Source organism: Fusarium keratoplasticum, chromosome 11 (assembly GCF_025433545.1).
Source record: "Fusarium keratoplasticum isolate Fu6.1 chromosome 11, whole genome shotgun sequence".
In the NCBI taxonomy this organism is placed as follows: Eukaryota; Fungi; Ascomycota; class Sordariomycetes; order Hypocreales; family Nectriaceae; genus Fusarium; species Fusarium keratoplasticum.
The window spans coordinates 1782127-1808943 of record NC_070539.1 but is presented as its reverse complement, the minus strand read 5'-3'; the positions used below and the strand labels follow the sequence as shown (position 1 = coordinate 1808943).

Genomic DNA, 26817 nt, shown 5'->3' with positions numbered 1-26817 from the left:
GATGAGGAGATTAATGGGGCTGCGGGTCAAAAGGGCTCTCAATCTCGACCCCAGAGTCGCTGGGACAAGGTATTGGGGAAGGATGGCATGGACGGGATTGTTTGTTCTGTATGGAGTTGATCATCAAGTTTGCTTCGTCTACACGAGACATAGGAAGTTGTAGTCATAGCCACTGCGATATCGCAAGTCGTTGAAATCTCGGACTTTGATCTTGATGCATCTGCGGGAAAGGCGTCCAGGACAAGGCCATCCCAGGTCCAAGCTTATCCGAAGCCGTTCAAACTCTAGAGGCGAAAAGCAAGAGGTCGGAGGCGGCAGATATTTCGATTACGAAAAAATAGGTTGTTTTGACACATTTAAACAGAGTTCATGTGGATCCCCGGGAATAGGTGTTGGCTCCATCGCTTGTTGGTGAAGGGCGTGCCATAGCACCTGGGCAACGACCAACCAGGGCATGTATTTTCTCAGGGGGAATACTCAAGCTTTCATTGGAGGACGGGGAGGACGGTTGACGCGACGGGAGGGCGGAGTGTGCCGTTGTGGGCATGGTCAAGGCGGTGAAAGGCGGTCTTTGTCAAGCCTGTGTCTAACAAAGTGGTTCTTGATAAGGTGCTGTATAATCAGAGTTACTGTATTTATTCAGAAACCACGTGCTTCTGCAGGTCCTGTCTGTATCTCGCCATTTCGGCGGTTAGCAACCTCACCCACATGAAACGCCCCCCTCGAACCATGTGCAGTGTGTCATGCGTCTCAACGGAAGCCCAAGAACGAGGTTCGACTTCTAGAAAACGAGGCTGCCGGCCGTTCATGTCCGGTCCGTCCAGCTTGGCCAGGTCATCCCAGTCCCGTCTGTTGGAGAATGGGGGGGATGATCTTGTGGGGGTAAAGAGTTGGGGAAACGAGGGGGAACGTATTTTACTCCCTCCCCACCGGGAGAGACGGACTGAACAACTTCCGATATTTTCCCTTGGCATGAGTTGCGAAAGGTAAAATCGTCTTGGCAGGGCAAGCATCTCCGTGCGGAGTTGAGGGGCAATGTCTCCGAGCATACCGAAGAGCGAGGGTAAGGTGAGAATGGTGGAGATCAAGATAAACAAGACTCATCAACAAAGAATTTCTTATTGCAATGGCTTCCACATTTCCAATCGGCTCCTTGCTCGGAATTAATAAAATAATACGAGTCCCCATGATTCAATTCCAACTTGGCGACCCCAATTCTTCTCCATCCACTCATTCTCGCCAATTCTCTCGGCCAGCTCTCGGGTAAACAAAATTCCTTCTCGGAGTATTTCACACCGACTCATAAAAGGTCCGAATCCACATCATTGTGGCAGCATGTAGGGTAAATGGATCTCGACAACGATCTGATTACTCAATCAATCAACCAATCTGCAGAATTATCTCTCAACGGCCCTTTTCTCAAGTCCCTTGTCGTGAGATCCAACAAGGTCCGGTGTAGGTACCGACGCCGGCAAAACAGTGGCGGCATCGTCGGCATCTTGCATATGCAGGTCCTCCGTCGAATTTTGAAGCGAGAAACATCCCATCTTTTGTGACTCTTTGCGATTTGTCTCCATCACTGTGTGAGCGATTGGGTCGCTTACGAAAGTGTTTACAGCAACTGGCTTCAGTGTGGATCTGTCGTGATCTTCGGCAGTTCAACTCCGATTGTTGACATGGGCAAAGAAAAGAGTCATACATAACACCATCAATCCTTCGGCACATCATTGCCACTGTATTACGACCGTTGCGTCAAAATCTAGGAACAACGTATGATTGAATGGGAATCCTACCTGTTGGCATCCAAGATTGTCTGGCACTACCAACCCCGTCTCATGCGAAACGCATCGTTAGAATATCGCCAGAGTCACTGACAAGGCCAACCATTGATCCCCTCACCACTGGTCCGCCTGGTAAGCTCGAGCGGTACTTCAAAGGTATCAAGAGTACACGCTTCCCATCTTTCAAAATCCAACAATTGTCAGCACTGAGACTGTAGCCCGGAAAGTTGGCTTCCCCTGAGGAAGATATCTCGAGACGACCTATGTCCGTAGAGAGACAGTGCCTGGCCTTCGGGTCAAACGAAAGGTAACGCATTACCCTCCCGACTTCAACCACTTGGAGTTGCGAACCCGTGGCAGTGGCCCATACCCTAAGCGTCCCGTTGATGAAACTTGATGCGAGTTCCTGGCCATCTCCTGAGAAGGACATCGAGACCGCCGAGTGGCCATGAGCTTCGAGGTCCTGCATGATCTGGCCCGTAGCCACGTCCCAGAGAAGAATACGCCCCTCAATCGAACCTGATGCAAGTATCTGGCCATCAGTCGAGAACGCAACTGCTTCCGTTGACCCGCAACGCCCGTCAAGGACCTGTACGCTAGTGGTGTCCCCGCCGCGCCAGATCTTAACCAGTCCATTTGAAAAGGCTCCGGCGATAAGTGTCCCATCCGCCGAAAACACAACCTGGTTTGCTGTGCCGGCATTTCCAAAGAGCCCCATTCGGCACTCACAGGTATCGGCGTCCCAAATCTTGATCAGGCCATCCGAGGAGGCCGATGCGAAACGTCGGCCATTGGTAGAGAAAGAAACCAAGTTCACCCTGGTGCCATGGTTCCTGATATTTCCCACGCAAACATCTGCAGCGGTATCCCACATGGTGATTGTACCATCGCGTGAGCCGGAGACAACTCGCTGGGTGTCCCACGACCATGCCATTGAGAGCAACCGGGTATCATGAGCCTCGACTGCTTGGGAATCCCAGTTTCCTCCAATTCTCGGTAAGGATGCCATCCAAGTAGAAGTTTGGTGATGGAAGAGTTGCTTAACCATGCTCTGATCAGGACTGAACACGAGCGCTGAAGCATAGACCTGTAACGGGAAATGAGTTATCGTCTCCTTGTGGCAAAGAAGAAATCTGTAAGCATCATCAATCAGAAGGAACACCTCTGCTGACTTGAAGATTGGCTGTTTCTAAGTCAGGGAGGTTTCTTATCAAATAAAAACGGCGACAACAACTTACGGCGAGCTCTAGTAGACGCTGAAAGGCTGCAAGGGATTCTGAAATGCCATGTAATAGGCTTAAAGCCTCAAACCAATGTAAGAGGTGTGCTTTGAGAAAGATATGTAAGGCACCACCACTATCCCAAAGGTTCTGATGGAAAGGCGACTCTACGTCGCCGGCATCCTCTAGATGACCAGCCCAGTTGGTGCAAGAATATCGAACTGCAAGAAAGGGGTCGGGAGCAAGCCGTGGGACCTGATTTATATGTACTCCCGGGTTCCGGAGACTGCAAATATTCTTTTGGAGCGTGTTGCCGAGGCATTTTATTGACGCAAAGAAGACACGGGAATGTTGATCGGCAAGCCCTAAAGGCATGATGAGACGAGAGGCATCTGACAGCAAGAAATCCTTGGCTGAAAGATGTACAAAGCATATTGTGCTTTCCTGGAGAGTCAAAAAGGAGCCGCAGGTCGAGATGAGTTCTTCCAAAAGCCCCTCATTGACGCCTTGCAGCTCAAAGTCGAGGTTCCTTAATTCCTTCAAGGTAACTGGACGAAAAACGACAGCAGCGATTGCCAGGATTCTCTTGCAAAGGGATGACTCAGACGAATTCAGAATACTGTTGAGGAACCTCATGTACAAGTCGGAAAGTGACGATGGTGATGAGCTTAACAGCTCGATCATATGATCTGGCTGGATCCGAAGGAGGGAATGAATGAAGAGATCTATATATAGAAAACTTCCCTGAGCTTTTGAAACAAGAAGACGATGGGCGATGCCACTGGTTTCCTGGTCGAGGTTCTTTTCTCTTGCCAAATTGTCCAGTTTGTGCTGAACGTAGGTTTCAACAACATTAGACATCGCATCTCGATGTGCCCCAAGTTGCACGGTGACCTGTCTCGGATCATTCAAGCCATGTCTGATGTGCGGCAGGTTCCGGCTCGATATAATCCACTTGACACGCGATGGCATCATAGTAAACTCAATGAGCGAATCCTGATCGGCGAGACACTCATCGAGCGCATCAACAACTAGAACCGCACCTTCTAGGGAGGGATCCTCCAGTATGGATGAGATGAGTTCAGAAAGAGGACTCCAAACAGAAAAATTATCAACCAATCGCTCTTCCAAAAGGCCGTACGAAGAGATCAGCGATGGTCTCTCGCAGGCTAGCAAATATAGAAGACCACGCAAAACAGCCACTCCGCTGTTGAGTTGGGGATCATAAATCCGGCAAAAGAAGTAAGAAAGGGCTGTTGGCTTCGCTGAGAGCTCATCGATTAGGCCGCAAAGCAGCATCGTCTTGCCTACACCAGGGGGACCGCTGATGCAAAGGGAGCGAGTTTGTGGGTCATTCTGAAACTGGTGGAAGTCTCCATGGTTCAGGAGCCAACGGTGTGAGTCCTTTAGGAGACCGCCGCCGATGGTTTCGATTTGGTCTTTGACTTTGCGAGGATCAATTCCAAGCAAACAGTGCAGACGTCGAAGGTTTTTCTGGTCAGTGGGAGAATAAACCCTCTTGGCCGGACGAAGGGCTCTGATCGCTTCGAAAATGGTGACTTCAGTCCATCCGGGATCTTCTAGAGTTGCGCGTAGTCTGGCATGGAGATCAGGGAAGCTCAAGTATTGGTCGATGTCAGGTATCTCCAGGTTGTCGTCCTCGGAAGGTGGCCCACCTGCATCGTCAGGTTTCGCAAGTTGGCCACCAGAAATCACGATTCTGAGTTGAAACTCAAGCATGTTCTGGAATAGTTGACAAGATTGCCTCTCGAATTCGACGATAGGGCTTATGTGGGTCTCGAAGAAAATCCAGTGTTCGCTCAAACCGACTTCAATAGCGAAGCAATCAGGAAGTTTAGAAGTGATCTTCACGAATCTTGTTAAGTCGAACTCTTCTTTGACTCCGAAATCTGCCAGGATGGTCATGATAAGGCAAAGGCCAACCATTGGCAGGGAGGCTTTGGGCAATTTGCTGACAGATTTCGGGATCCAGTCTAGCATCCGCACGATGGCTTGTTCGGTTTGACCCTTGTCATGAAGTCGATCCAGCAATTTGCCCAGGATCTCATCCAGGAGCGCTCGGCGGGCATGAATATCGACACCACGGAACTGATTGACACTCAGTTTCGAGTCTCTTTCGGCATCTTTGACCAGTTCCTTAGAGAGTATTATCTCGTAATTCTCTACTAGTAGTGGCTCTGCCTTCTTAAGGTTATCATAGGCTCGGTCCCAAAGCGAGTAGGCCATCATGTTGTGTAAGATTGTATCCTCCTCATCAGGTCTTGTCTCGCGGATGCCCTCCCAATCTTCCTCAAATTCGGGTAGAATAGAAACGATCTGGAGCGATGTGTCATCATCAAGGGTAAAGTCTCCCTCTTGACGTGTCTTGAGTTCATCAAAGGTCGAGACAGATCTGGGGTCATCGTCATCTGGAAAGCCAGAAGAAATGTCGTCAAGATCCTTGAGTTCGCTTAGTGGACGAGATCTACTTCTTGCCTTGCCGCTTGTGGTGTCAGTGCCTGGTTCGGACACGCTCTCATGGTCGCTAGCGAGGTGATCCAACGTGTCGAAGGCCAGACAGCGAATATGCCCACCGATGTGATTGGCCAACTTGGCAAGCTGATCCATATCCTTCTCCTGTGGCGTATTCGAAGCAGGCTCTGGGTGGTTCTCTTGTTGGAGAGAAAGGTCATAACCGCAGAGAGGGCATGTGTGTTTGGGTCTCGTCACAGCTGTTTCACAGAGCGTGGAAACAGCTTTGCGGTCGGATTCGTTCATATCGGCGTGCTCTTGACGGAGATGCGCCTGGAAGCTGTCATGATCTCGAAACACCTCATCGTCGTGGTCGACGTCGCAAATCCAGACAGTGGGTTTGTGAATCAACTGCGTCCACTTTGAGGAATGTCGATTACGCATATGGTTCTCCCAGAGGGTCAAATCAGAAAAGAACTGCAGTGGCTGCTTGCAATCCTCCGAGATGCAGACGTAGGGTTCGCAGTCTGTGTCAACGTGGCGCCTGAGATATGAATGAGCTCCATGTCCCTGATTATAGGCAATACCTACTCACCTCCATTTCTTGCCTTTCAACTCTGCTTCCATGAGTTGTCTCCAGCAAGTAGGACACTCGGGATCCTGGCTCCATTGGTCATGGGTGGGAGGGTCCGGATAGTCATCCAAGTGCCCAACCATGCGTGTAGTGCTTGCCTTTGAAGAGGAAATGACTGATTTGCTATCATCACGTCTCACGCGTTCAATGGCGGAACTTGTCGGCCTTACGGTCCAGGCGGTCGTACTTGGAGTTGTCTCAGCATCTTTTGAGGAAATGTTCCCTTTAGGTCGATAGACTGCTTGGTTGCGGAGGGCAGCTGCTCGGTCCTTTGGCGCAGGTTGCTTCAGTCTAATGTTCGTTGGCTTTGGATTGGAAAGGCTTCGCTCGCTGTGACCTCGCTTGTTCGCGTCTCGCCGGTCCTTGGGAGCAGTCTTCAGCTGATGCTGTCTGATGTATCTCAGTCTCAGGCGGCGATAAGCCATGGATCCCGCGAGCTGAGTGTGAAGCGACGACGGAGCCGTGGGATATTTGAAGGTTACAATGCTCTTAGCAAGAAGCCTGTACTCCTCGTCGTTGTCCTGTTCAGCGAAAGCTTTCACTCTGCTGCTGAGACTTGAAGCCGAGTACTTCCGAATGGTTGTGCCCAGCCGATCGAGTCTTTGGAGCACAGCCGAGATTGCTCTTAGCGCTTCCTCAGCTGAACCCTGAAGCTTCTCCACGGCGTCATCATTCTTCTGGCTTGGTCGTGATGTAGATTTTGGTGGATTCTCTGGGGGGTCGTGAATTATGACTGTGCAGTCACAGTTAGTGAACCGAGCGCAACTAGTTGTTGCATGCCTGCCCACGTACTAAAATCCAAGTTTCTGTGAAGTATAGATAATAGCTGGGTCACAAAACCTCGGATCTCATCGCTATATCGAAGCGTTTGATCAAGGGAGGCGGTTGGGACGGCGAAAACGCCGAGATTGAAGCACCATGCCTCGAAATCCCTCGATAACGAAGCGACATCTCGGTGAGCCTTTGGCGGAGCCTTCAGCAGTTCTCGGTCTGTACGGGTGTATCTCTGGAAGAGTGCACTGCATTCCGAGGCGAGAGTGAATATTTCCCTCGAGTTTGCAGGGCTCCCCATTGCGAATGAGCGAGATCGAAGACGGGTATGCTTGAGAGACAAGTTGCTTGAGAGACAAGTTGCTTGAGAGACAAGTTGCTTGAGAGACAAGTTGCTTGAGAGACAAGTTGCTTGAGTAGAAAGTGCCAGCAAGACTGGGTAGGAAGCCAAGTGGACAAGCTGACTTCCCTGTGCTACAACGAGTTCTTGGCATCGGCAGGCTGTGACTGAGTGGGCACAGCCATCTGTACAACTGGCCAACAGCAACGAGTCAGTGCGAATAATAACTCTGGCACGCCTTACCAAGTAGTCGCAATATGCACGAGCAAGCAGGCAGAGAGGTAAATGTCCAATCGACGACGATCCGCACGCGCTGTGGCGTCGACAGGGGGTCGGGACGGTTGACAGACGTGACGCACAAGGGTCTAGAGCGAGAAGAGAGAAGAGGGGGATTAGAGGGGAAAATTGCCCTGAACCTGTCGTTTACTCCTAGCGATTTCATCTTCTTCTCGTCAAGGGTTGCCAATCCAACTCTTACGCCATGCCCTCTCTTGAGGTTAACGGGCCCGAGTTACAAGCCCTTGATGCTATTAGAAGTTTTGTTGTGCCACTCATTGACAGCAGCATTGCTGAAGGTATCAAAAAGACCAAAAACCTCGTCGTTCAAAATTCGCTGGGCCTCTTGCGCTTCGAGTTACACTCACTTACTTTTTATATCACCAAAGGACATGAGCTCAAGGATCAGGAGTATGAGGCTTTTCTGCAAGACCTCCAGCCAGTCCTCCAGTTACTAGAGGATTTTATTCACCCGCAAGCTGCTTGGCCAAGCAAGGGTGAAATCCCAGACCCAACAAGTCTGAATGAACGGCGACGATATCCCAAGTTGCATGCCATCATTCAGAAGGCTTCACAAAGCAAGAATAAGCTCGACTTGAAAGCAGCGATAAATCTTCCTGATTCTGGAGATGCGGCCAGAGCAGCATGCGATATAGTGACCAAGTTCAACGCCAATAACTACAGACGAGACAATGGCGACCGCAGCGAGTTCGCCCATACCCAGACGGACGAGAAGTCGACAGTTTTTCATGCCGACCATCCTTGTATACAACATTCTCGGCTATGCTCATCCATGTTCAAAGCCTGGGCTCATCACTTTGGTTCTTCTGGTTGTCACTATCATCATGTCGGAATGCTTCAAGCTTGTGCAGTTGAACTCGACGGCCCGGAACTCCAAGAGGTTGTTCAACACAAGATGTTCATCTCAACGTGTGAGCCCAAAGACAAGTGGCAAGAGGTGACTTGCACGATAGTCGGCAATCTGTGAGTGTTCATAACTTCATCCCTAATGTCCACACGATGCTAATACACCGTCAAGACCAGAGCATGCATCGAGTCTTTGCGAAATCGAGGATATATGCCAAACTATTGGAAACAGCTTGTCAGATGAGGAGACTTTGAGTCTTTGGATATGTTCTGAGAGGATCTGGCATGATACAGAAGCTGATCCAGACATTATCGACAATCTTCATATTTTGCCAACCTTGTCACTGCAAAATATTCTCCAGAAGGATCCGCACAGGCTCGGGCCAAACGACAGAGCAACTCTGGCATACAACCTGGCGTGTACGCTTCTCCAAATATACAGTGCCGACATGCAACAGCAGGAATGGGGGCCTGGAGACATATACTTCCTCCACAATCCAACAGAGGGTACGATCCACGAGCCCGACTACCCATTCGTTGCATCTACCTTTTTGTCAAATCGAACACCAAGCGAGATCAAGAATAGGTTCCCAGTGCTCATTCACTTTGCCAAGCTACTCCTGGAGATCGGGCTGGGCCAGCTCTTCCTGCCCAGACGTTCCCGGTTGGAATTCCAGCTGATGAAATGGGCACAGAGTGCTGAGGCCAACCAGTCTCTGATAGGGAGTTATCTCGACGCCGTCATGGAGTGTCTTCAAGCTAAAAAGCCAAGACATATGGATGATCCTATCGATGAGGAAACACAGTGCCGAAAAGTCATTTTCAACCTTGTCTCCCACCTAAAAAAGGCCTGCCACAGCTACCGTGCTCTGGATCGTAAGCGGACACAGAAGGTGTCGATGTTGGACTCAACATCAACGGAACCGGCAGTTCAACACGTGTCACCTCAACAGAATCCACTCTCCCATCAAGATCTTTCGGAGCTATTGCCCAAGAAGAGAATGTTTGATGAGCAGAAGCTCCATCTCTGCGACGCTGATCGGAGGTAAGTCATGAAGGGTAATAAAGATGTATCAGAGCTGACCTTTCCCCTCTTACCAGCGAGATCAAAAGTTCAATTGAGTTTTTGAGCTCCGCCGAAAGATTCTATGATTCTTCCACGAGTGGCTTGACTTTTACTCCCGACATACGAATCGCGATCCTTGACACCGGAATACAAACGGGTAACGCTTTTATCAAGGGCGCAAAACATAATCGTAGCGGCAAAGACTCTCCGATCAAAGCATCGAAATCATTCGTTTCCGAGCATCCAGACGACGAGTGCGGTCATGGCACGAATGTGGCATCTCTGATACTCAGGGTATTTCCGGAGGCCAACCTCTACGTTGCCAAGATTGCTCGTAATCTAGAGCAGGATGGCGTCGACCAGATGGTCGAGGTATAAGAATCCATGTATTCCCTTGAGTTTTCTACTGACTGGCATGACAGGCCATCGAATGGGCGAGAAGCTTCAATGTCCACATCATCAACATGTCCTTCAGCATCCCCAAAACTTCTGCCGTCAAACGGATCATCAGGGAAGCTGAGAAAGACGGCGTGATAGTGTGTGTGGCTGCATCAAACAACGGTGCAAATACTGGGCGATCCTTTCCAGCGACCCTCGACACCGTCTTGTGTATTCATGCAAACGACGGTAAGGGCAACAAAGGCAGCATGAGCCCCGAGCCAGAACCTAATCGAGACAACCTCAGTACCCTGGGAGTGGCGGTCCCATCCGTCTGGGAGAATGGCGTTTATCTCTCAGGTACGTCATATGCCACCCCCGTAGCCGCCGCCATAGCCGCCGTGATCCTCTGCTTTGTAGAAGCAGCCGTTGCGGCCAACCAAATGCCACGCGAGAGCAGGGAAGAAACTTTTGATCGTGAAGGAATGAAAAGAATTTTGATGAGTATGACTGTCTTGAGGGATGGATACAACTGCATCGTTCCCTGGCGAAGGTTTCTGCCACCAGGTGCTGAACAGGGTGTGCTCATTGAGAGTATTCGAAACGCGTTGAATTGAACTAGCATTTGAGGTGGATTTGGCAGGCTACGCAGCCCGATGCAGTGAAGGATGTAGCATATAGACAAACTTGAAGAGACGGTTAATTCCACTACATGTCCTTCTTCCTGTTCCTTGGTCATCTACTGGCCTGGAACGACCCAATACACCTCCTCAGGCCCCTCATCGCTTTCTTCGCCTTCAAGATCCTTCTCCATCGTCAAGAAGGTCTGAGTTGTAATCTCGGACATAGAAACATCATCACTTATGTCCAAACTCATGGCAGGGCCTTGATGGGTAGCGCTTCCATCCTGCATCACTGCCTTGGCCGTATTGGTCTTGGCTTCAATCTCGCCTTGGCGATACCGAATCCTTTTCACTCGATACGCCACGACAAAATCCGTAGATCCCCCCCAGCTTTCCCCCTCGGCCGTAGTTAAATGAACACCGGCGCTAGGGCCGATTTCCACGGGGGCTCCTGGAACGCTGATACCCACCTCCAAAGCTGCCCCTCTGGATACTGAGCTGCCACTCTGGAAAGAAGTTCCGCGGCCGATCTTCAGACCTGTGACCAGATATACGGGCGCCTTGTACTTGGCGCCCTGCATGAAGTTGTCAACGTCGGGTAGCTTCATACACTTCTCGATGTAGGTCTTGTTAGGACTGAAGGTATGGGTTTCCAGTGACTTGCAGGATAGAATGCTGTGCTTATCCTTGCCATTGTAGACACCAGCACCTGCGCCTACTCCGATCAGTCCTAGGATCTTGGCAAACACACCAAACTCCCCAGATATGAGTTTCTGGCGCGATGATGTAAAGCCAATCTTGGTATCGGTTCTCGTCTTGTCTATTGGGACAATGTCGTCAGGGTTGAGGGGCTCGAACTCCCTGATATCCGTGATGTCATCAAGAATATGGCCCAGCCTGATGAGGTCGTCTGGCGCGGTTGTCTGGTTTGGGGCGAGAATGTACGTCTTGACCATTGCGGCAGGCGAGAGTTTCAGGGGGTAATTGAGCCTGATAGAGATGGGAATCTGTATCTGGATCTGATCTGGGTCTTGGACTTTGGATCTCTGTATACGACTATGATATATACCAAGAGCTACCAGTCCGGTTCCCCTCACGTTACATCTGCAGGCTTCACTCATTACGTTGCGCGACATGCTGCGCCCTCAGCTCATGCATGGGAGCCCAGAGCCTCGTTTAGTACCCGGCCTCACAGTGCGTGTCCAAGAGCCCACCATTGGCTCACATTTGCCCTCTTTTTCTACCGATAATTTGATTCGTTCTTGGCAACCATCAAGTTCCGCGGTGGTTGGCCAACACGGATGGTCACGCGGAGTGGGTTATTGTGGCTGGGAGCGACCTCGCTTGGTCTTGTCAGCTCCTCGAAATCGGCAAGACTTGCACCTTCGACCGGTTGGTTGGTGTGAGAAACTCGGTGTGACTGTTGGGCTCGTTAACTCCAACAATCGGGCGCGAAGTCCAGTTGAGAGCCATGTGCGAGGAACGTCATACGAGGAAGTAAGTCAAAGGAGCTGCCTGAAGAGTTGAAAACCACAAGGGTTGAAAATGTCGATATTTAATGCACTGACAAGTAACCACGAGGGCACGTCCCTGAATCCTGATAGCCGCCACGTAGTCAACTCGTACTGGGTTCATCGCCTCCTTGGAATGTCAAGCAAGGGGAACTTTTACAACCGCCAGGATTCAGTCTTGTCGGGAACGAGTATCTCCAATCCAGATAAATTGCGAAAAATAGCGTGTCTAGAAATGGATCTGAAAGTGACGTTAGTTAACGATGTGGGAGTAAGAAGGCAGCGACTAAGACTCCTCTTTGATCGACACTTAGCAGCAGGCTCGAAATCCGCACACAGTGCACATGGGAACAAAGCCTGATAGTTGATACTCAGTCAAAATACTATCCAGAGATTCCTCAAACATTAGAATCTGCAACAATCAAACAGCCTGATTGAGGTTAGACACACCAAGACCAGGAGCTTGGCGGCAGACCGAGGAGGATGAGCAAACGTAGGCAGCAACGCCCAAGTGCTCCTCTCACCCCTTTTGGCGTTGTGTATGAAACAGTGGCTTTATTGTTCTGTTGATCACGACCAGTCCATTGGGCGGCTCATCGTCCTCTTCAGCATGCCTGCAGAGTGATAGCAACGGATGCAGTGGACAATGAACCCGACTGGCTTTCAATCACACCTCCTGTTGCGACTTGAAACATGGTGTCCAATAGTGCGGGCCTCTCCGTGAAAAAGGATAAATCCTTGGCTGGTAAGTCGCCTCCAGCCTATCCCAATTGCATTGGTGACATGAGAGCTGAATCAAAGTGCAAATGGGCGGAGGCGCAGTGCTTCCCGACCCCACGTGCCTTGCAAGCATAACCTCTTCGCAGCTTAAATTGACAAGTATCTATACTTCACTACTGCCCCAAATTTCACCTCTCATTATGTCTGTGATCTTTCGTTGTCTCAATCTTTTCATCCATAACCACCAACACCGGATAACATCATGGCATCCAGCACTCCCACGGAGTTTTCTGTCCCATGTTCAATTCTCACTTCTGTCGAAACTCTTCCGTCCTTGACAACCACGTTTACCCCTCCATCTATCTGTTCTAACTACTTCACTGATGGTTGGAGGGATACGAACAACAATCGCCATGATGCTTCGAGAGCCACTCAAGATTACAGAGATCCAGTGTGATACTCTTGTGTGCCGAAGGAGTATGACAACGAGCTGTGCCCCTTACTCACCTTTAGCCCTGGGATTTGCCCGTATGGATGGAAGGCCCTCTCCACCTCTGTGGATGGAAATGTGACGGTGGCGAGGTGTTGCATGAGGTACAGTGCACCACCCAAAACATTGAAGCGGATGCCTTGGATGACATCAAGCTCACAAATACCGTGCCTTGTAGAGGCTTCACTATAGACACAAAGTTCGGCGACTGCAGCAAGAACACTAAAGATTTCGTCGTGACCCGGCGCGCCAATCCTGATGAAACAATGAAAATTACCACGGTAGAGGTTACTTCTTGGAGCGGAAACACAGTCTATGGGATCGCCGATGGGCAGACGGTGTCCCAGATCATTTCTGTAGAGGAGTCAGAGGAAGTTATGACTTACCAATCCTTGACCGCGGTGATCTCTAAACCGTACTCTTTCGATGACGGGGAAAACGTCACTATGGCGGCCGGCCAACTCTCCCACACGGCCTGGGTCGTGATGTGGCAATCGTCAGACGGGATACATACGGATGCCACGACTAGACCGACTTCCGATACCGATGGCACCTACAATGGCCTCTCTGGGGGTGCCATAGCCGGGGTTGTCATTGGAGTCTTAGCCGCATTCGTGTTGGGAGTGATGATTGGGCTTCTCATACGACGCAGACGCCAGAGGCCGTTGGTGCCATCTGGAACGCGTGAGCAGCCGATGGCTATATCGGAAGTCAATTCTAGACAAGGATTTGTATCCGAGCAAAGGCCAAACGGGACCGCGCCCCCTGATATGGCTTATGCTACTGAGGAGGGAACGGTAACTGGGCCTAGTCATCGACAGCCAAGGCCGTGGCTTGCGTTTGTCGGATCTCACTTGAGGGGAAACGCGCATTGATCGCAGTGGCATACGACTGATATCAAGAACTGCCAGGCGACCGAGTATTGGGTGAAGATCCAGAAGATATCCTTGGGGCGATGCACTGAGGCTTTTTTCTAAGAATAGACAGACCGGGAAAGTTGTCAGTTGTTGAGAAATGTGTTGCAGACCCCGATGCAGCCCCTGGGGAAGTCTACAAAGCAGTATAGTGGTCTAATGTCCTTCTACTTATAGTATTAAACCCTATCGGGCAACCTTTTGTTAAAGAAACTCTGTTCTTTCTTATTGAGTGTCACAAGTTGATAGTCTGCCTTGAATATGATGTGAATGAGAAAAGAGTACTTGACTCAACAGAGTCTTCGACCTCTTGATGCATGGTAGCAGTTTTGCCAAATAATTCAAGGCAGAACTCAAGTCACTTTCGAGTCATTATGACTAGCTTCTCTCCCCCCAGTTCAACGTAATCCCAGTTGTCATTGGCCCTCTCAGCTCTTGCGAGGCAGTCTCGCCGTAGACAAGGATGTCAGTGAACACGGTAAACAAAGGAGGCCAGTCAGAGACCGAGACGTGGCATGGCGATAAGGCGCATGCTTATTTCCACTACCAAGTGTATCATATCATTCTGTTGGAGCTTTGAACGCCCTTACTATGCGTATTTCTCGACATGTCCCAACAATGGTTGAATGGTTGAACTGCAGGTTATATGCGGTTGTTAGTAGTATGCAACAGCATTTGAACACCTTGAAGACGAGAACCAAATCAGAAATACTTCTGATGACATATGAGTTGGTAAGAAATAACCAACTTATGAGCATAAAGCGAACAGACCCTTATAGCATTCATCGATGTTTATTTCCATCTTGTCTATTTCCACGAGGAAGTGCTCTGGGAGAATCCTGCACCGGACACAATGATTGAACACCTGGTTCTGCGGCTATCTAGAATTTTGAAGAATGTATGGCTAGTGCCAACTACCTACAGTCACATTCCACGAGAAATAAGGACAAGACAACTTGTCTGCTTGGCAAGGTAGGGCAGCTTTAGCGTGCTTTCTCCGCCACACTTCCCAGACAAGTCCGAGATTAATGTGATGCCTGTTTTAGTCAAAATTTCTCTAAAGAGGTATAGATTAGGGTAAGAATTATTGAATAAGGCCTGCAATGGCAATCTCTGTCTCATATGCGCACTAGGTAGGCAATGAAGCCGGGACGGGGAATAGGACTTCAACTGCGAGTGACACTGTGTGATGGCCTTGTTTCGGCATATATGGTGATGGCGTTCTTGGCGTTGACAATAATGAGAAACAGGGGTTAGAGGGACATGTAGCCTGGAGTGATGTACTCACATCTGCAGCAACAAATCCTGGTTGATAAATATATCTGCAAAATTCCGGCAACTACCCCGTCAACAGGCCGAGTCAAGAAAGCCAGGAAGAGTGAAGGGGTTCTTATCTCAACTTCATCCTGAAAATACACCGACTGTTTGTTCCCTAGGCAAGGGTTCAACCGCTGGTGCCACATGTAAAATATCTAATGCTATTTGGGGATTGACTCCTGATCAAATAACTACAGGAAATCCTTGACCGACTTTTTGATCCTACAGTCTGTCATCTCAAATGCGGGGAGGCCGAGCAAGCAGCAGTGCTTTGCGCGGTTTAGCTCTCAGCCAGCCACGTTTGACTCGGAGATGTTGTGATCCATTGCAATATATTCCCTCAGCTGAGATATTCGTACCTGGATACCCCTACTTCAATGCCAATCGGATTCCCAAAGAGGATCCGAGATCAGGCAAACGTGCATGCTTGTGAGACATCTTCGCAAGATACCCTATTGGGCGTCGTACAGAGATGCGCCCAGTGATGCTCAACTGAGACCCGCTGCGGCATGAGCTGCAGGAAAGCGGGATTGTAAGACAAGCAGGAATTCATTTCGTCGGCTGGCAACTGTAAAGCATGGAAGAGATAGAATATTTAAACAGCTGACAAGCACCAACCATGACTTTCCTCTCCATGCCTAGCACCAACTCTCATTGAGACTCAACTTCTTTGGTCCTCGCTCAATATGCGTCAATCTTACTCGCAACTCCTTGCAGTCTTCTGCGGAGTCCTTCTAGGCACAAGCCAAGCCGTTGCCGTCCCCCGAGGAGGCACGTGCAAGAAAACCAAGGTCGCTATCCTTGGTGCTGGTGTGGCTGGAATCACAGCTGCCCAAACCCTGTCTAATGCCTCTATCCACGACTTTTTGATTGTTGAGCACAACGACTACGTCGGTGGACGCTTGAGGAAGACCTCCTTCGGAGAGGGTCCTGACGGCAAGCCACTGACTGTCGAGCTCGGTGCCAACTGGGTCGAAGGTCTTGAGTCTAAGAAGGGAAGCCAAAACCCCATCTGGCGTCTTGCTCAGAAGCACGGCATCAAGAACACCCAGTCCAACTACACCAAGCTCCTTACCTACGACGAAAATGGTCCTGCCGACTTCTCAGAAGAAATCGACGAGTTTGATGAGAAGCTCGAGATTGCCATGGCAGATGCTGGTCTCCTTCTGAAGAACAACCTCCAAGATACGTCGACACGTGCCGGTCTTGGCCTTGCTGGCTGGAGACCTGGCTGGGATATGAAGAAGCAGGCTGCTGAGTGGTGGGGATGGGACTTTGAGATGGTGTATCCCCCTGAGCAGTGCGGCTTTTTGTACACCATTGCTGTGCAGAACGCTACTTTCGACCACTTTAGTGACGAGACAAACCTCGTCATTGATCAGCGTGGCTTCAGTGCCTGGCTCCTTGGAGAGGCGGACGAGTTCTTAAAGGAGAACGACCCCAGACTGCTGCTCAACACCACTGTCGACAAGATCGCCTATGATACTAATGGTGTTAAGATTATCACTAAAGACGGTGACTGCATTGAAGCCGACTACGCCATCTGCACCTTCTCCGTCGGAGTTCTTCAGAACGATGTCATCACCTTTGAGCCTGAGCTACCCCGATGGAAGCAAGAACCTATCCAGCAGTTCCAGATGGGTACCTACACCAAGATTTTCATGCAATTCAACGAGTCTTTCTGGCCCAAGGACACCGAGTTCTTCCTCTACGCTGATCCCAAGGAGCGTGGCTACTATCCTCTGTTCCAAGCACTGGACGCTCCTGGCTTTGTCGAAGGTTCCAATGTACTCTTTGGAACTGTGACGGGACAACAGTCGTACCGTGCCGAGCAGCAGTCTGATGAGGAGACGTTGGAAGAGATCATGGAGGTCCTTCACACCATTTTCCCTGATACAGAAATCCCTGAGCCCACGGCTTTCATGTACCCCAGGTGGAGTCAGGAAGAGTAAGCCAGCCTTTCATCAATGATGTCACAGTAACTAACCAGATATAGGTGGGCATTTGGGTCCTTCAGCAACTGGCCCCCTGGCATGACCCTGGAGAAGCACCAGAACATGCGAGCCAACGTCGACCGTCTCTGGTTCGCCGGCGAGGCCAATTCCGCGCAGTTCTTCGGTTACCTCCAGGGTGCCTATTTTGAGGGCCAAGAGATTGGCGACCGGATTGCCAGGATCATTGGAGGCAAGGACACTGAAGCAGCCCTCCAGATGAGGAGATACGAGGTCCTCGAGGGGACTACGACACCTGATGAGTATAATGAGTCTAATGGATGGTCGGTGCCTTCGGAGTAATGATGTACATACTGCGGTTTTGCTGTTGATATAGAAGGATATACCTGTTTATACACCTTCAAATTGTTCTTGACCAACGGGTCCTTGGATCTTGCCTACCGATGAGTCTTTGCATGTCTCCAACGAGAGGAATATGGCGAAGATAACCATACGCCATGATTCCCAGGGAATCCAATTGACTATCTTGCTTATTCTAGGTTGTCTCTAGATAGCCTTCCTTCCAGAAATGGGTGACTTTCCCCCAAATGCAGTAGGGGATTCTTTATCTCTATATGTGCTTCTTCTCTCTCTCCACTGACTGGAGGACAACGCTAAGAATGGATGCACTCCTCATCCATTACAGTTGACAGCTCCAACTGTCTGGATCCTTCGCATCACCCACACGATCCCAGACATTCCTGTAAGGATATCGGCAGTGCCTCCTCTTGTAATCAACTCCCTTCTCTCGCTCTCCATCCACGTATCGATATCCCATGATGGTCTCAGGCGGAATACCCTCTTCGACCCATCTCACGATAGCAAGGAGCAGGTTGCTCTCAGGATCCAGTCCACCGAGGTTGATCAGCTTCGATCCGATATGCGAGGCTCCATCGCCCCAAGCGCAGTGTCCGCATCCGCTAATACGGAAGAACCTATAGAACTTGTCTAACTCAGTGTTGCTGAGGCCCATTGTCCGCGAGACGTAGTCGTAATAAATCTGCGAGATTTCGCTGCTGATCATGCCATCTTGAAGACCATGGTAGTGAAGAATCTTGGCCCCACGGTTCCTAATCCCTGAGAGATCTCCCTTCCACGTCTGGACATTATATGGGTTCTTCTCAATCATTGCCTCGTAGTCTTTCGTGTTGGTTGTGCTGGGATCCCAGTCTGCGTTCTCGTAGATGACATATCTGAGCCATTCAGTAGAGTAGGGGAACGGATTGTCGTTGACGACATAATGAAAGCCGTGGGTGCCTCCGGGCTGGAGTCTTGGGTAGATGAAGTTTCCGTCAGATCCGAACAGAGGAGAGAAGATGCGTCGAACAGCCTCAGCCTGATGCGAAGTCAAGCACTTTTCAGTTTGTCCCTCCGCGCAAATGAGAGATTCCGGACGATATTGGCAAAGGTTGGGGTCCTCAATGACGCCATCTTCAACTCCATCCAGACGATCACACTGCGTGAGCACATCCTTGTGAACCATGTCCCAATCATCGAGACTGAGATATGAAGGAGAACCAGGAGGGCCGTCGATAGCCCAAAAGCTCGCAGAACGAGACATGAGACCTCCAAAAGCGAATGCTGGAGCTCCAGCAACGATGCCATCGAAATCCTCCGGAAAATCTTGGGCTTCTTTGAATCCTTGTCGCCCGCCAGTGGAGCATCCCAGATAGTAAGACTTGGTGTGGTCTTTACCATAAAACTGCTTGGTGACCTGCTTTCCAACGACAACGCCGGTGTGCGCGGAGCGATAGGCGTAGTCCTCTACCACCTCTGGGTGGTGAAACATGGGAAGGGCCGATGTACCATTGAGACCGTTGTTCGCACCGACAGTTGCGAAACCGAGTCCTACTCCGTAGGCTATGTCCTCATATTGGATACATCCAGACATGCCCCCATTGCCGGTGCTTAAAAACCGACCTGTCCAGTTGGAAGGAAGCCAAGCCTCAAAGCTGATATTCGAGATGGGAGATGTGGCAACCGACATGGCGACGCGGCATAACTCAACGTCGACTACCTGCTCAGGTCGCCGACAGGTTTCATGGTTATCTGAGAAGGTGATTTTGGTGCCAGGCGATACATGCTCGGTGAACCAAACTTTTGTGTCTGGCAGTTGAAGTGAGGTCGCGAAATCGGCGCACCTGGTAGCAAAGTCGACACCGGTTTCAGAGAACACCTGGGATCCCTGCAACAAAGAGGGGAAGAGAAGAGAAGAGAGATTCATGACGACTTGAGACACCATGATTGTGTATCTTACACCAAAGGTCACGAAAGTAACCTTTCACCCATAAAGGAGGATAAGCGTACCTTCAAGGTAAATGATGGTGAGAAGAGGAGGTTAGCCCCTCACGCCACTACACAAGACATACGGTGTAAAATGCTCCGAGCTTCGATGGCGGAATTGTGGATATTATCCGATGTCTCCATAGAGGAGAAGATCTCCACCACACATGGGCAGAAACCGGAGTTGCACACCGGAATTACAAGTTGAATCCCGTGCGGCATGTAGAATCGGCAGTTGGATTCAAATCCTAGTCTGACGGGTGCACAACAGGAATAACCTCCTCGTATTTCGCCCACTCTTGACTATTTGCCAAGTATTAGGAATAAACGACGATTATTTCTAGGAGTTTTATTCCGCAATCAAGATTCTATGAAGTGATCGGCAGTATGAGCCTAAACGTGGGCCTCGCAATCCCTCGTGCTCTGACTGCCGCGACATCCATCTCCATGCCAGGTTCAAAGTTAAACCACCTCTGACGTAGCACTCACTCTCTTGATCAAGTGTCCCAGCAAGATCACGCAGATGCGCCCTTAAACTCCTTGCATTGTCCAAGTTTCCATTGGTTGCTCAACTGTGCCACTTTGAGGCTGATCCTGGCAATCAGAACCCTGACAGGGTAGAACAACCTGTATACTGTCAGCTGGTTCTACCAATAGGGCTTCACACAAAGTAAGCTTACCTGCCACATATCGATCAATACATATTTGCCCTTATGGTCGCCTGTAGGACGTTGCAACACGCCGATGGCCACAATATAGTTTAACCACTCATAGTCGGGGTGTCCTGTCTGAAAGATTCCCCTCAGCAGAGTGCGACCATCTGGCTGCGTCGGACCAGCCGTTTGGATAAAGATATCAGCACCATCGTGCGTTCGCAGGTTGTATCTCGTATCAGGGAAAAAGACACCCTTGCTATCCGTGAGGCCCCAGTCGGCACCGAGGTTGTTGATCGTCCCGGACAGACGAGGGCCATTAAAGGTGCCCCCGGTGATGGGGATGACAACTCGACTCCCCTGGCCGTAGTCTCCGACTGGCCAACGCTCGCCTAAGGTTGCGTTGACTGTGTAAAGAAATTCGTAGGAAGGCGTACCAAGACGCTGGCCCGCAGTAAAACATGGCTCAATGGCCAGAAGGGCAAAGGACATAAAAGAAGTGATTCTCATCTTATGATGACTTTTAATAAAATATCCCGTATTTTTTGCTCCTTGGCTCAACCGTCAATGACTTCTTTAATCTGGTCTCGATGATCTTCACGGCTGTCAATAACCCGCGGTTGTCAGTGTTGTGAGGGGTTGAGGCACCCCCGCACGCAAACGGCAGTTGTCGACGGCAACGGTTTGAGATACCGGTGAAGAAAGGGAGGAATTCTTCGCGGAATGAAGCACAAGAAAGTGATACCGGCTTACTAGGATCAAACAGCAATAGTCGAACAGGCGTCTCTCCGGAATCTGACCAAGCTCTTCTGTGGCAGTCCTACCGCAACCCATCGTGAGATCCGCCAACCAGGCCATCTATCTTCCCACCGCCAATAGACGGTCAACTACCTCTTTAGGGCTTGGATATACGGGCTGGTGTTCTGGTTGCTGAGTTGGAACTGACGTTCAGCTTCTTCGGTTGAGTGTCAGCAGAGGACTAGCACAAGCCGTTGGGAGTCAGTCGTTCTTGCAATCCGAGCTGAAATGTTGCAAAAAGAGCGATGTACATTGCATGAGATTATATCAGCCAGGTTTTAGCTACAAGAGGCTCGCAAAACAATGCTGAGGCAATAATATTAATGGCTTGCAGAAAGTTCCTCACACACAGCCTCTCACAGCACAAAAGCTCATTGTGAATCTATTTATGCAACACAATGATTCATCAAGCCCTGGACCTGAATGAATATATTCCATTAAAGCCTTATAATGGCTATATTCTCACTTAGCATTGCATTGCAGGTATCGAGGTGGCAATGAGCAAGTGGTACACTGTGGCAAGAGCTGAAAGGATCATTTCTGAGACCTCAAGTCTCTTATTACAGCTAGCCTCCTAGTAAACCGTCTTTATCTGCCATTTAAACGTATCAATGGGCCTTGAGCTTTCTTATGCTGCTAGTCGCTTAGAAAGGGCGTGATCCTTTCAAACGTACCTACTGAGACCTTGCGGCGGCTGGTGCCCTCATACAGCACATCTCTGTGCAGTTACACAATCTTGACCTTTTGATACAACTCAGGCCAGCAAGGCAATACAGGATGGCAAATGTCACGATGAGGGTGTCTCCAAGGCCACAGCCTCAGCTCACATCAACTGCACACAAATACAAAAGACTGCGTTGTCCCCAGGAAATTCTAGGGTATCTAACCACTGTATCTGCCTCAAGTCAAGGTATAACTGCATTATGATTCCTCTTCGAGCAGCCCTTGTGAGCCTTTTGGCTCTACTTGCAGCTACTGTCGTTGCCAATGACCCCATCCCCGAGAGTGCTTTCGAAAGTAAGCAAATGCAAAAACCTCTCATGACCGGTGATTCTAAGCAAGCTCCGAAACAGATGGAGGCCATGAAGCTGCTATTGCAGCTGCTCCCATGTACCACTTCGGTCGTTCCTGGGACAGGGCGCCATGCTACCCAGAAGCTGCTGAAATCGACGGCGAGCAAGTCCAGGGCCACCATTCTGATGAATGCGTCGGCAATCAGAACGATGGATGCGCTGACCCCGGCCCGTGGAACGGCGTCAACTCTCCCGGAAATGGATTCCCTGTTTACTACACGGTTCGAAAGTGTGGTGACAATGAGTGGCGAGTGGCTTATAGCATTTACTTCAAGAAGGACTCAGGGCATATGAATGACTGGGAGAACTCTATCGTCATCTGGAATGGTGATGGGAATGGTGGGTGGATTCGGGCTGGAACCTTGCTTGGGTTTCATGGGGGTTGGGACTATTTCGCCTGGGGGGATATTCAGAACACTGTGAACAAGTGAGTCGAATCCCCGTACCATTTCTTAGCCTTGCGATAGCCATTGTGGGTAAGATACTGACGTCTACCAGCGACGGCGACCTATTGGACCAAGGTGCTCAGAATCGCAATCATGCCAAGATCTATCAGGGATTCTGTTACCACGCAACCTTCCAGACGCGCAAGACATCCCTCAATACTTGCGCCAACACTCATAACGAGTTCCGCTCTTGGGACTGGTACTTCCTCCCTGACTCGGCGTGGTTGTATGACGGCGAGCTTATCAAGGATGAGTGGGACTGGGGTTCCGCCGATACCAACCCGTCCAGCTTGCGAAACGATGCCCGCTGGATCTGCAGTCGTGGATGAAAGCTGGGTAGGCGAGCACTCAGGGTTTGCCCGATGCTTTAGTGTTGCCTCGGAAGCGGAGGGGAGTGTTCGGAGCGTGGCTAAACACAAGGTAGCGGCTTGAATTGTCTTTGGGGATGGGTTCTATCTGTTTTCAACAACAGCGTTCAGGGTGAGTCTGAGGACACGAGTTTAAGTTTGGGTCATCAATCGTTATGTTGTTTTCTCTCATGAGTTTTGCTCATCTTGCTCTAAAAACAAAGGGAAATCTTGGACGACGTCCACCTCTACAACAGAAGGTTCCTTTTCCACATCTCGCAGTTCATTCTTTTGCTTCCACATGGCCGCTTTGTCCGCTTGGCCTGCTACACTCTCCCGCGTTCTCCCTTGCAGATGCCTCAGACAAAGCTGCTTTCCGTCTTCGGGATAGTAAAGCCAGGTGGCCCATTTGTTCCACTAGAAATGTCAGCCGTTAACTCGCGGTTGAGTATCTTTCAGATATGTGATAACTCACCTCGCCCTCCTTCATCTGGGCACGAGCTCGTTGACCAATCTTATCCTCGATAAAGTCTCCCCGAAACATAGCCAGTCGTGTAGGAAAGACGCGATTCAAATAGTGAGCGGTCGACGCAACGTGCGGCTTATCATGCCAAAAGTACATCGGTGTCAGATGAACCTTGACATCCGGGTGCGATGCGGTAGAAAAGTCTCGCGTGAGAGAAGCCGTCAAGTTTCTCAGAGCCGGGAAGCGGGCGACGTCCATGGATGCTGCATATGAAAGCATGCGAATTGCCGCGAGGCATATGTACTTGATGGGTACTTCTTGGTCAGACTCGTGATCCTTCATGATTTGCAGCATGGGCTCGATTGGTAGGTCGGACAACAGAGCCCAGTCATGTTGCTGGACCCAAACGTAGGGAGTGTCAGTGGCTCTCAAAGCAGATCTCACAGCGAGACCGAAACCAAGACGTCTTGATGGCTCTATGAAGGTCACTGACTTATCACATGTTTGTGATATTGTGTAGCTCACTTCGTTGTCCCCGCGAGTGCTGCCGTATTCCGCCTTGGCATGGCTGTTTGTAAAGGTGGACCCATCGCCATGCCGTTGGTATCTGCCAAGAATGAGGTTCTTTACGTTTTGTTTGTAACTGGTGAAGTTCTCGGCTTGTTGAGGGGTAACTTGTCCCTTCTTGAGACGAGCTGTCGGGACAATCTTGTCGTAGCCATCAAAGACCACAATGACCTTGCATGATAGCAAGGCTGGGCAATGATGGCCGAAAGATTCAAGAATAGCCTCGAGCAGTTCGGTTGAAGGGGCAGATGGTGTAACTGAGGTGGTTATTATGACCGTCAGCAGATCGCTGACAGAGACCATCTCAGGCATCTTCTAGTAGGCTGTGCCAGCGCCTTAGTTGATGAACTTGGGTTGTCTCAGGACGGCCAAACGCACCTCTCTAGCCACAGTGATGGGTCATGTCAGATCCCGCACTCACGTTTGTGCACTGCGAAACTCGTAGTCACCAATCCGCTACTACATTTGCTCGCCCAATGACACTACAGAAGTCTCTCTTGAGGACGGTGCGGCCCGACGGAGCGGATGATGGCAAGGGTGTGAGGAGGAAGAGGACAGGGAAAACTCTGATTGGTGTGGCGGTGCACGGACATGATGGGTGCACAGCCACATCTTCACTTGACGGGGAAGCTCTGTTTGCAGTGTTCCAGATCCCGATATTTGGTGTCAGATAGAGAACTACTAAAGCAATTGAACGGAACTGGCCCCAGTAACCGAGAACTGCTCATGAACTGGTCCGATTGAGCTGGAGCCAAGTTCAGACCCGGAGTAGACACGGTTTGTGGCACGGTGACGCGTAACACAAACAGATGAGCAGGGGGTTGGCAAACACGAGAAAGTCGAGTTGCCAGCTGCTGACTGATGTTGAATGACTAAACTGTCTATATAAAGCGAGTACCATCAATAATATCCAGAGTTTAGTCACGATCTCCCTGGTCGAAGCAATAGCCAAGCCTATATCGAGCAAAGACACACTTCTCTCATCGGGCAAATTCCCAATTCTGCGGCGGTACCTGAAACCAGCCACTGGATAATGATTGGCATGGGTCTTGCAGGGGAAGCCTATGCATGCTTCCGTTTCAGCAGGTCTCGATCAATCGCAGCGCTCCAAGTTTCGACGCGACAGAGACATGGTCAGTCTCCGCCATTTCATGCATAGCCGATCCTCAACGGTCGCTTAACGACGGGGCACTTGGTCATTTTTATCTGGAGGTGAAGGTCTGCTTTTCAAGGAGCCGCCCTTGGCAGGGTAAATAGACGCTGGGTGGTGCATACTGGCTTGCGTCAATGTTACGACTTGATGCATGCGACGAAACTCGTAAAAAGAGAGGGCGGGAAAGTCACAAAATTGGAGGACACGGTGTAACACGCACTGTCCTATTTTTAGCACCCCTCTCAGTGCAATTCAGGCGGTTGGGGGGTGTCCCCTTTAGTGGTCCCATCCCACGGCGGGCATGGGATAGCGCACAAAAAGGCTGATCAACACCAACCTCCCCTTTCCAGCCATCGAGTTTTCATCTTTTATTTCCCCAAACAAAAGTAGCCACCCGTCGGTGTTCAATTCGTGTCTCTCTTTCTTGCTCTTCCAAAATTCATGTCATTTCTTCATACTCTCCTTTGTCCCTGTTGAATCTCCCAGATGGCCACCATGGCAGCTCCTCATCAGCCCCGATACGACCTCGAGGATCCGGGATTCCCTCGCAACGCCCGCGAGGCCCGTGAAGCTGCCCGCGCCGCGAGAAATGGCTCAAGCCCTCGCTACAGGCGCACGCAGTCTCCCGAGCAGGTCGACGACTACCGCTTCGCCGGAGAGGACGACATGCGCTCTCCTACGTCTGACGTGGCATTGCAGGATGCCATGCTCGCACAGGCACAGCAGCAGCAGGTTGGTCCAAAACTCTCTCCCCCCTCACTAGAGGGGAACAACCTTTGTTCCGCGGCTAACCTTGTGTCCCGCAGCAGCGTGTGGTTCCGGTTGGTCAGAATGGCCGTAGTGGAGGGCAGCGCAGACAACCTCCAGGTCCCAACAACATGAACGGACCCCCCGGACGTGGTGGTCCTCATCCTTCTTACTCTGGCGGCATGGAGAATGGTCCTGAGCAGCACGGTCCCAGAGAGGGAGGTAGATACAGGCGACAATCACGACGTCCTTCAGACGGAGGTCAGTCAAGGTCAGGTCCTTCTGACTCGCCACCCGGACAAGCTCCAAACACACAGCAGAACCGCTCCCAAGCGATGGCGTCGGAGCACCACCAGCAGTCGCGCCGCGGCCCATCACCGGAGCGACTAGCTGTCCCCAGCGACATTAATCGCCTCAACAGCCCCAGCATCCAAAAGATTGTTCTCCAGCCGCTGGAGCAAAAGATCCAGGAGTACGACCACCTCATGAACGAGGCTCAATCGCAAATGGCCCAGTTCGATGAAGAACTCCGAATTCTCCAAGAGCGACGACGCCAAGCCGAGGACCGCTTCATGGAAGCCAAGGCCAAGCACGACGAGTACGAGCGACAGCACCTAGATGTCGGCAAGGCCCTCCGCGGCGAGCTCGTAAGAGAGCAAGTGCCCCCACCAGTCCGACCCATGGCCCGCATGGAGAGCGTCGAGAGTTTCGGCCCGCGACCCGTGAGCGAGCAGAGCTCATTCCACCAGAAACCAAAAGGCAGAGGAATGCTTCGGATGAGTCTGTTCAACAAGAGCTCCTAAACAAGATGATGATGAAAATATTTGGGAAAATGGTACACATAGAGAGATTCATGATTTATGCGTTTATGACCTGGGGGATATTTCTTTTCTTGAAAATTACGACTTATTTT

General features: G+C 50.5%; 7 protein-coding genes and 1 pseudogene across 8 annotated transcripts, besides 1 other annotated feature; 3 read left to right on the top strand and 5 right to left on the bottom strand.

Annotated features, from left to right (window-relative positions):
• Positions 1-1833: 1833 nt before the first annotated feature.
• NCS57_01342400 (NACHT domain-containing protein) lies at positions 1834-7179 on the bottom strand (the record flags this gene model as incomplete). Its single annotated transcript, XM_053063061.1, has 4 exons — positions 1834-2964; positions 3020-6017; positions 6069-6840; positions 6900-7179. The coding sequence occupies 4 exons, from the start codon at positions 7177-7179 to the stop codon at positions 1834-1836; spliced, it is 5181 nt and encodes a 1726-aa protein (XP_052907956.1).
• A 520-nt stretch (positions 7180-7699) lies between these two features.
• NCS57_01342300 (Peptidase-S8 domain-containing protein) lies at positions 7700-10422 on the top strand (the record flags this gene model as incomplete). The annotated part of the gene is made up of 4 exons (XM_053063060.1): positions 7700-8478; positions 8534-9406; positions 9463-9799; positions 9850-10422. 4 exons carry the CDS (start codon positions 7700-7702, stop codon positions 10420-10422), a joined length of 2562 nt encoding a protein of 853 aa, XP_052907955.1.
• Positions 10423-10544: 122 nt separating this feature from the next.
• NCS57_01342200 (uncharacterized protein) lies at positions 10545-11384 on the bottom strand (the record flags this gene model as incomplete). The annotated part of the gene is made up of 1 exon (XM_053063059.1): positions 10545-11384. The coding sequence occupies one exon, from the start codon at positions 11382-11384 to the stop codon at positions 10545-10547; it is 840 nt and encodes a 279-aa protein (XP_052907954.1).
• Positions 11385-16024: 4640 nt separating this feature from the next.
• NCS57_01342100 lies at positions 16025-17674 on the top strand (annotated as a pseudogene). The gene is made up of 2 exons: positions 16025-17328; positions 17377-17674.
• Positions 16025-17674: a sequence feature.
• A 337-nt stretch (positions 17675-18011) lies between these two features.
• NCS57_01342000 (Carboxylic ester hydrolase) lies at positions 18012-19595 on the bottom strand (the record flags this gene model as incomplete). Its single annotated transcript, XM_053063058.1, has 1 exon — positions 18012-19595. The coding sequence occupies one exon, from the start codon at positions 19593-19595 to the stop codon at positions 18012-18014; it is 1584 nt and encodes a 527-aa protein (XP_052907953.1).
• A 590-nt stretch (positions 19596-20185) lies between these two features.
• Positions 20186-20817, bottom strand: NCS57_01341900 (uncharacterized protein; the record flags this gene model as incomplete). The annotated part of the gene is made up of 2 exons (XM_053063057.1): positions 20186-20281; positions 20335-20817. The coding sequence occupies 2 exons, from the start codon at positions 20815-20817 to the stop codon at positions 20186-20188; spliced, it is 579 nt and encodes a 192-aa protein (XP_052907952.1).
• A 2343-nt stretch (positions 20818-23160) lies between these two features.
• Positions 23161-24316, bottom strand: NCS57_01341800 (uncharacterized protein; the record flags this gene model as incomplete). Its single annotated transcript, XM_053063056.1, has 2 exons — positions 23161-23388; positions 23447-24316. The coding sequence occupies 2 exons, from the start codon at positions 24314-24316 to the stop codon at positions 23161-23163; spliced, it is 1098 nt and encodes a 365-aa protein (XP_052907951.1).
• Positions 24317-25643: 1327 nt separating this feature from the next.
• Positions 25644-26707, top strand: NCS57_01341700 (uncharacterized protein; the record flags this gene model as incomplete). The annotated part of the gene is made up of 2 exons (XM_053063055.1): positions 25644-25889; positions 25964-26707. The coding sequence occupies 2 exons, from the start codon at positions 25644-25646 to the stop codon at positions 26705-26707; spliced, it is 990 nt and encodes a 329-aa protein (XP_052907950.1).
• Between the last annotated feature and the right edge of the window lie 110 nt (positions 26708-26817).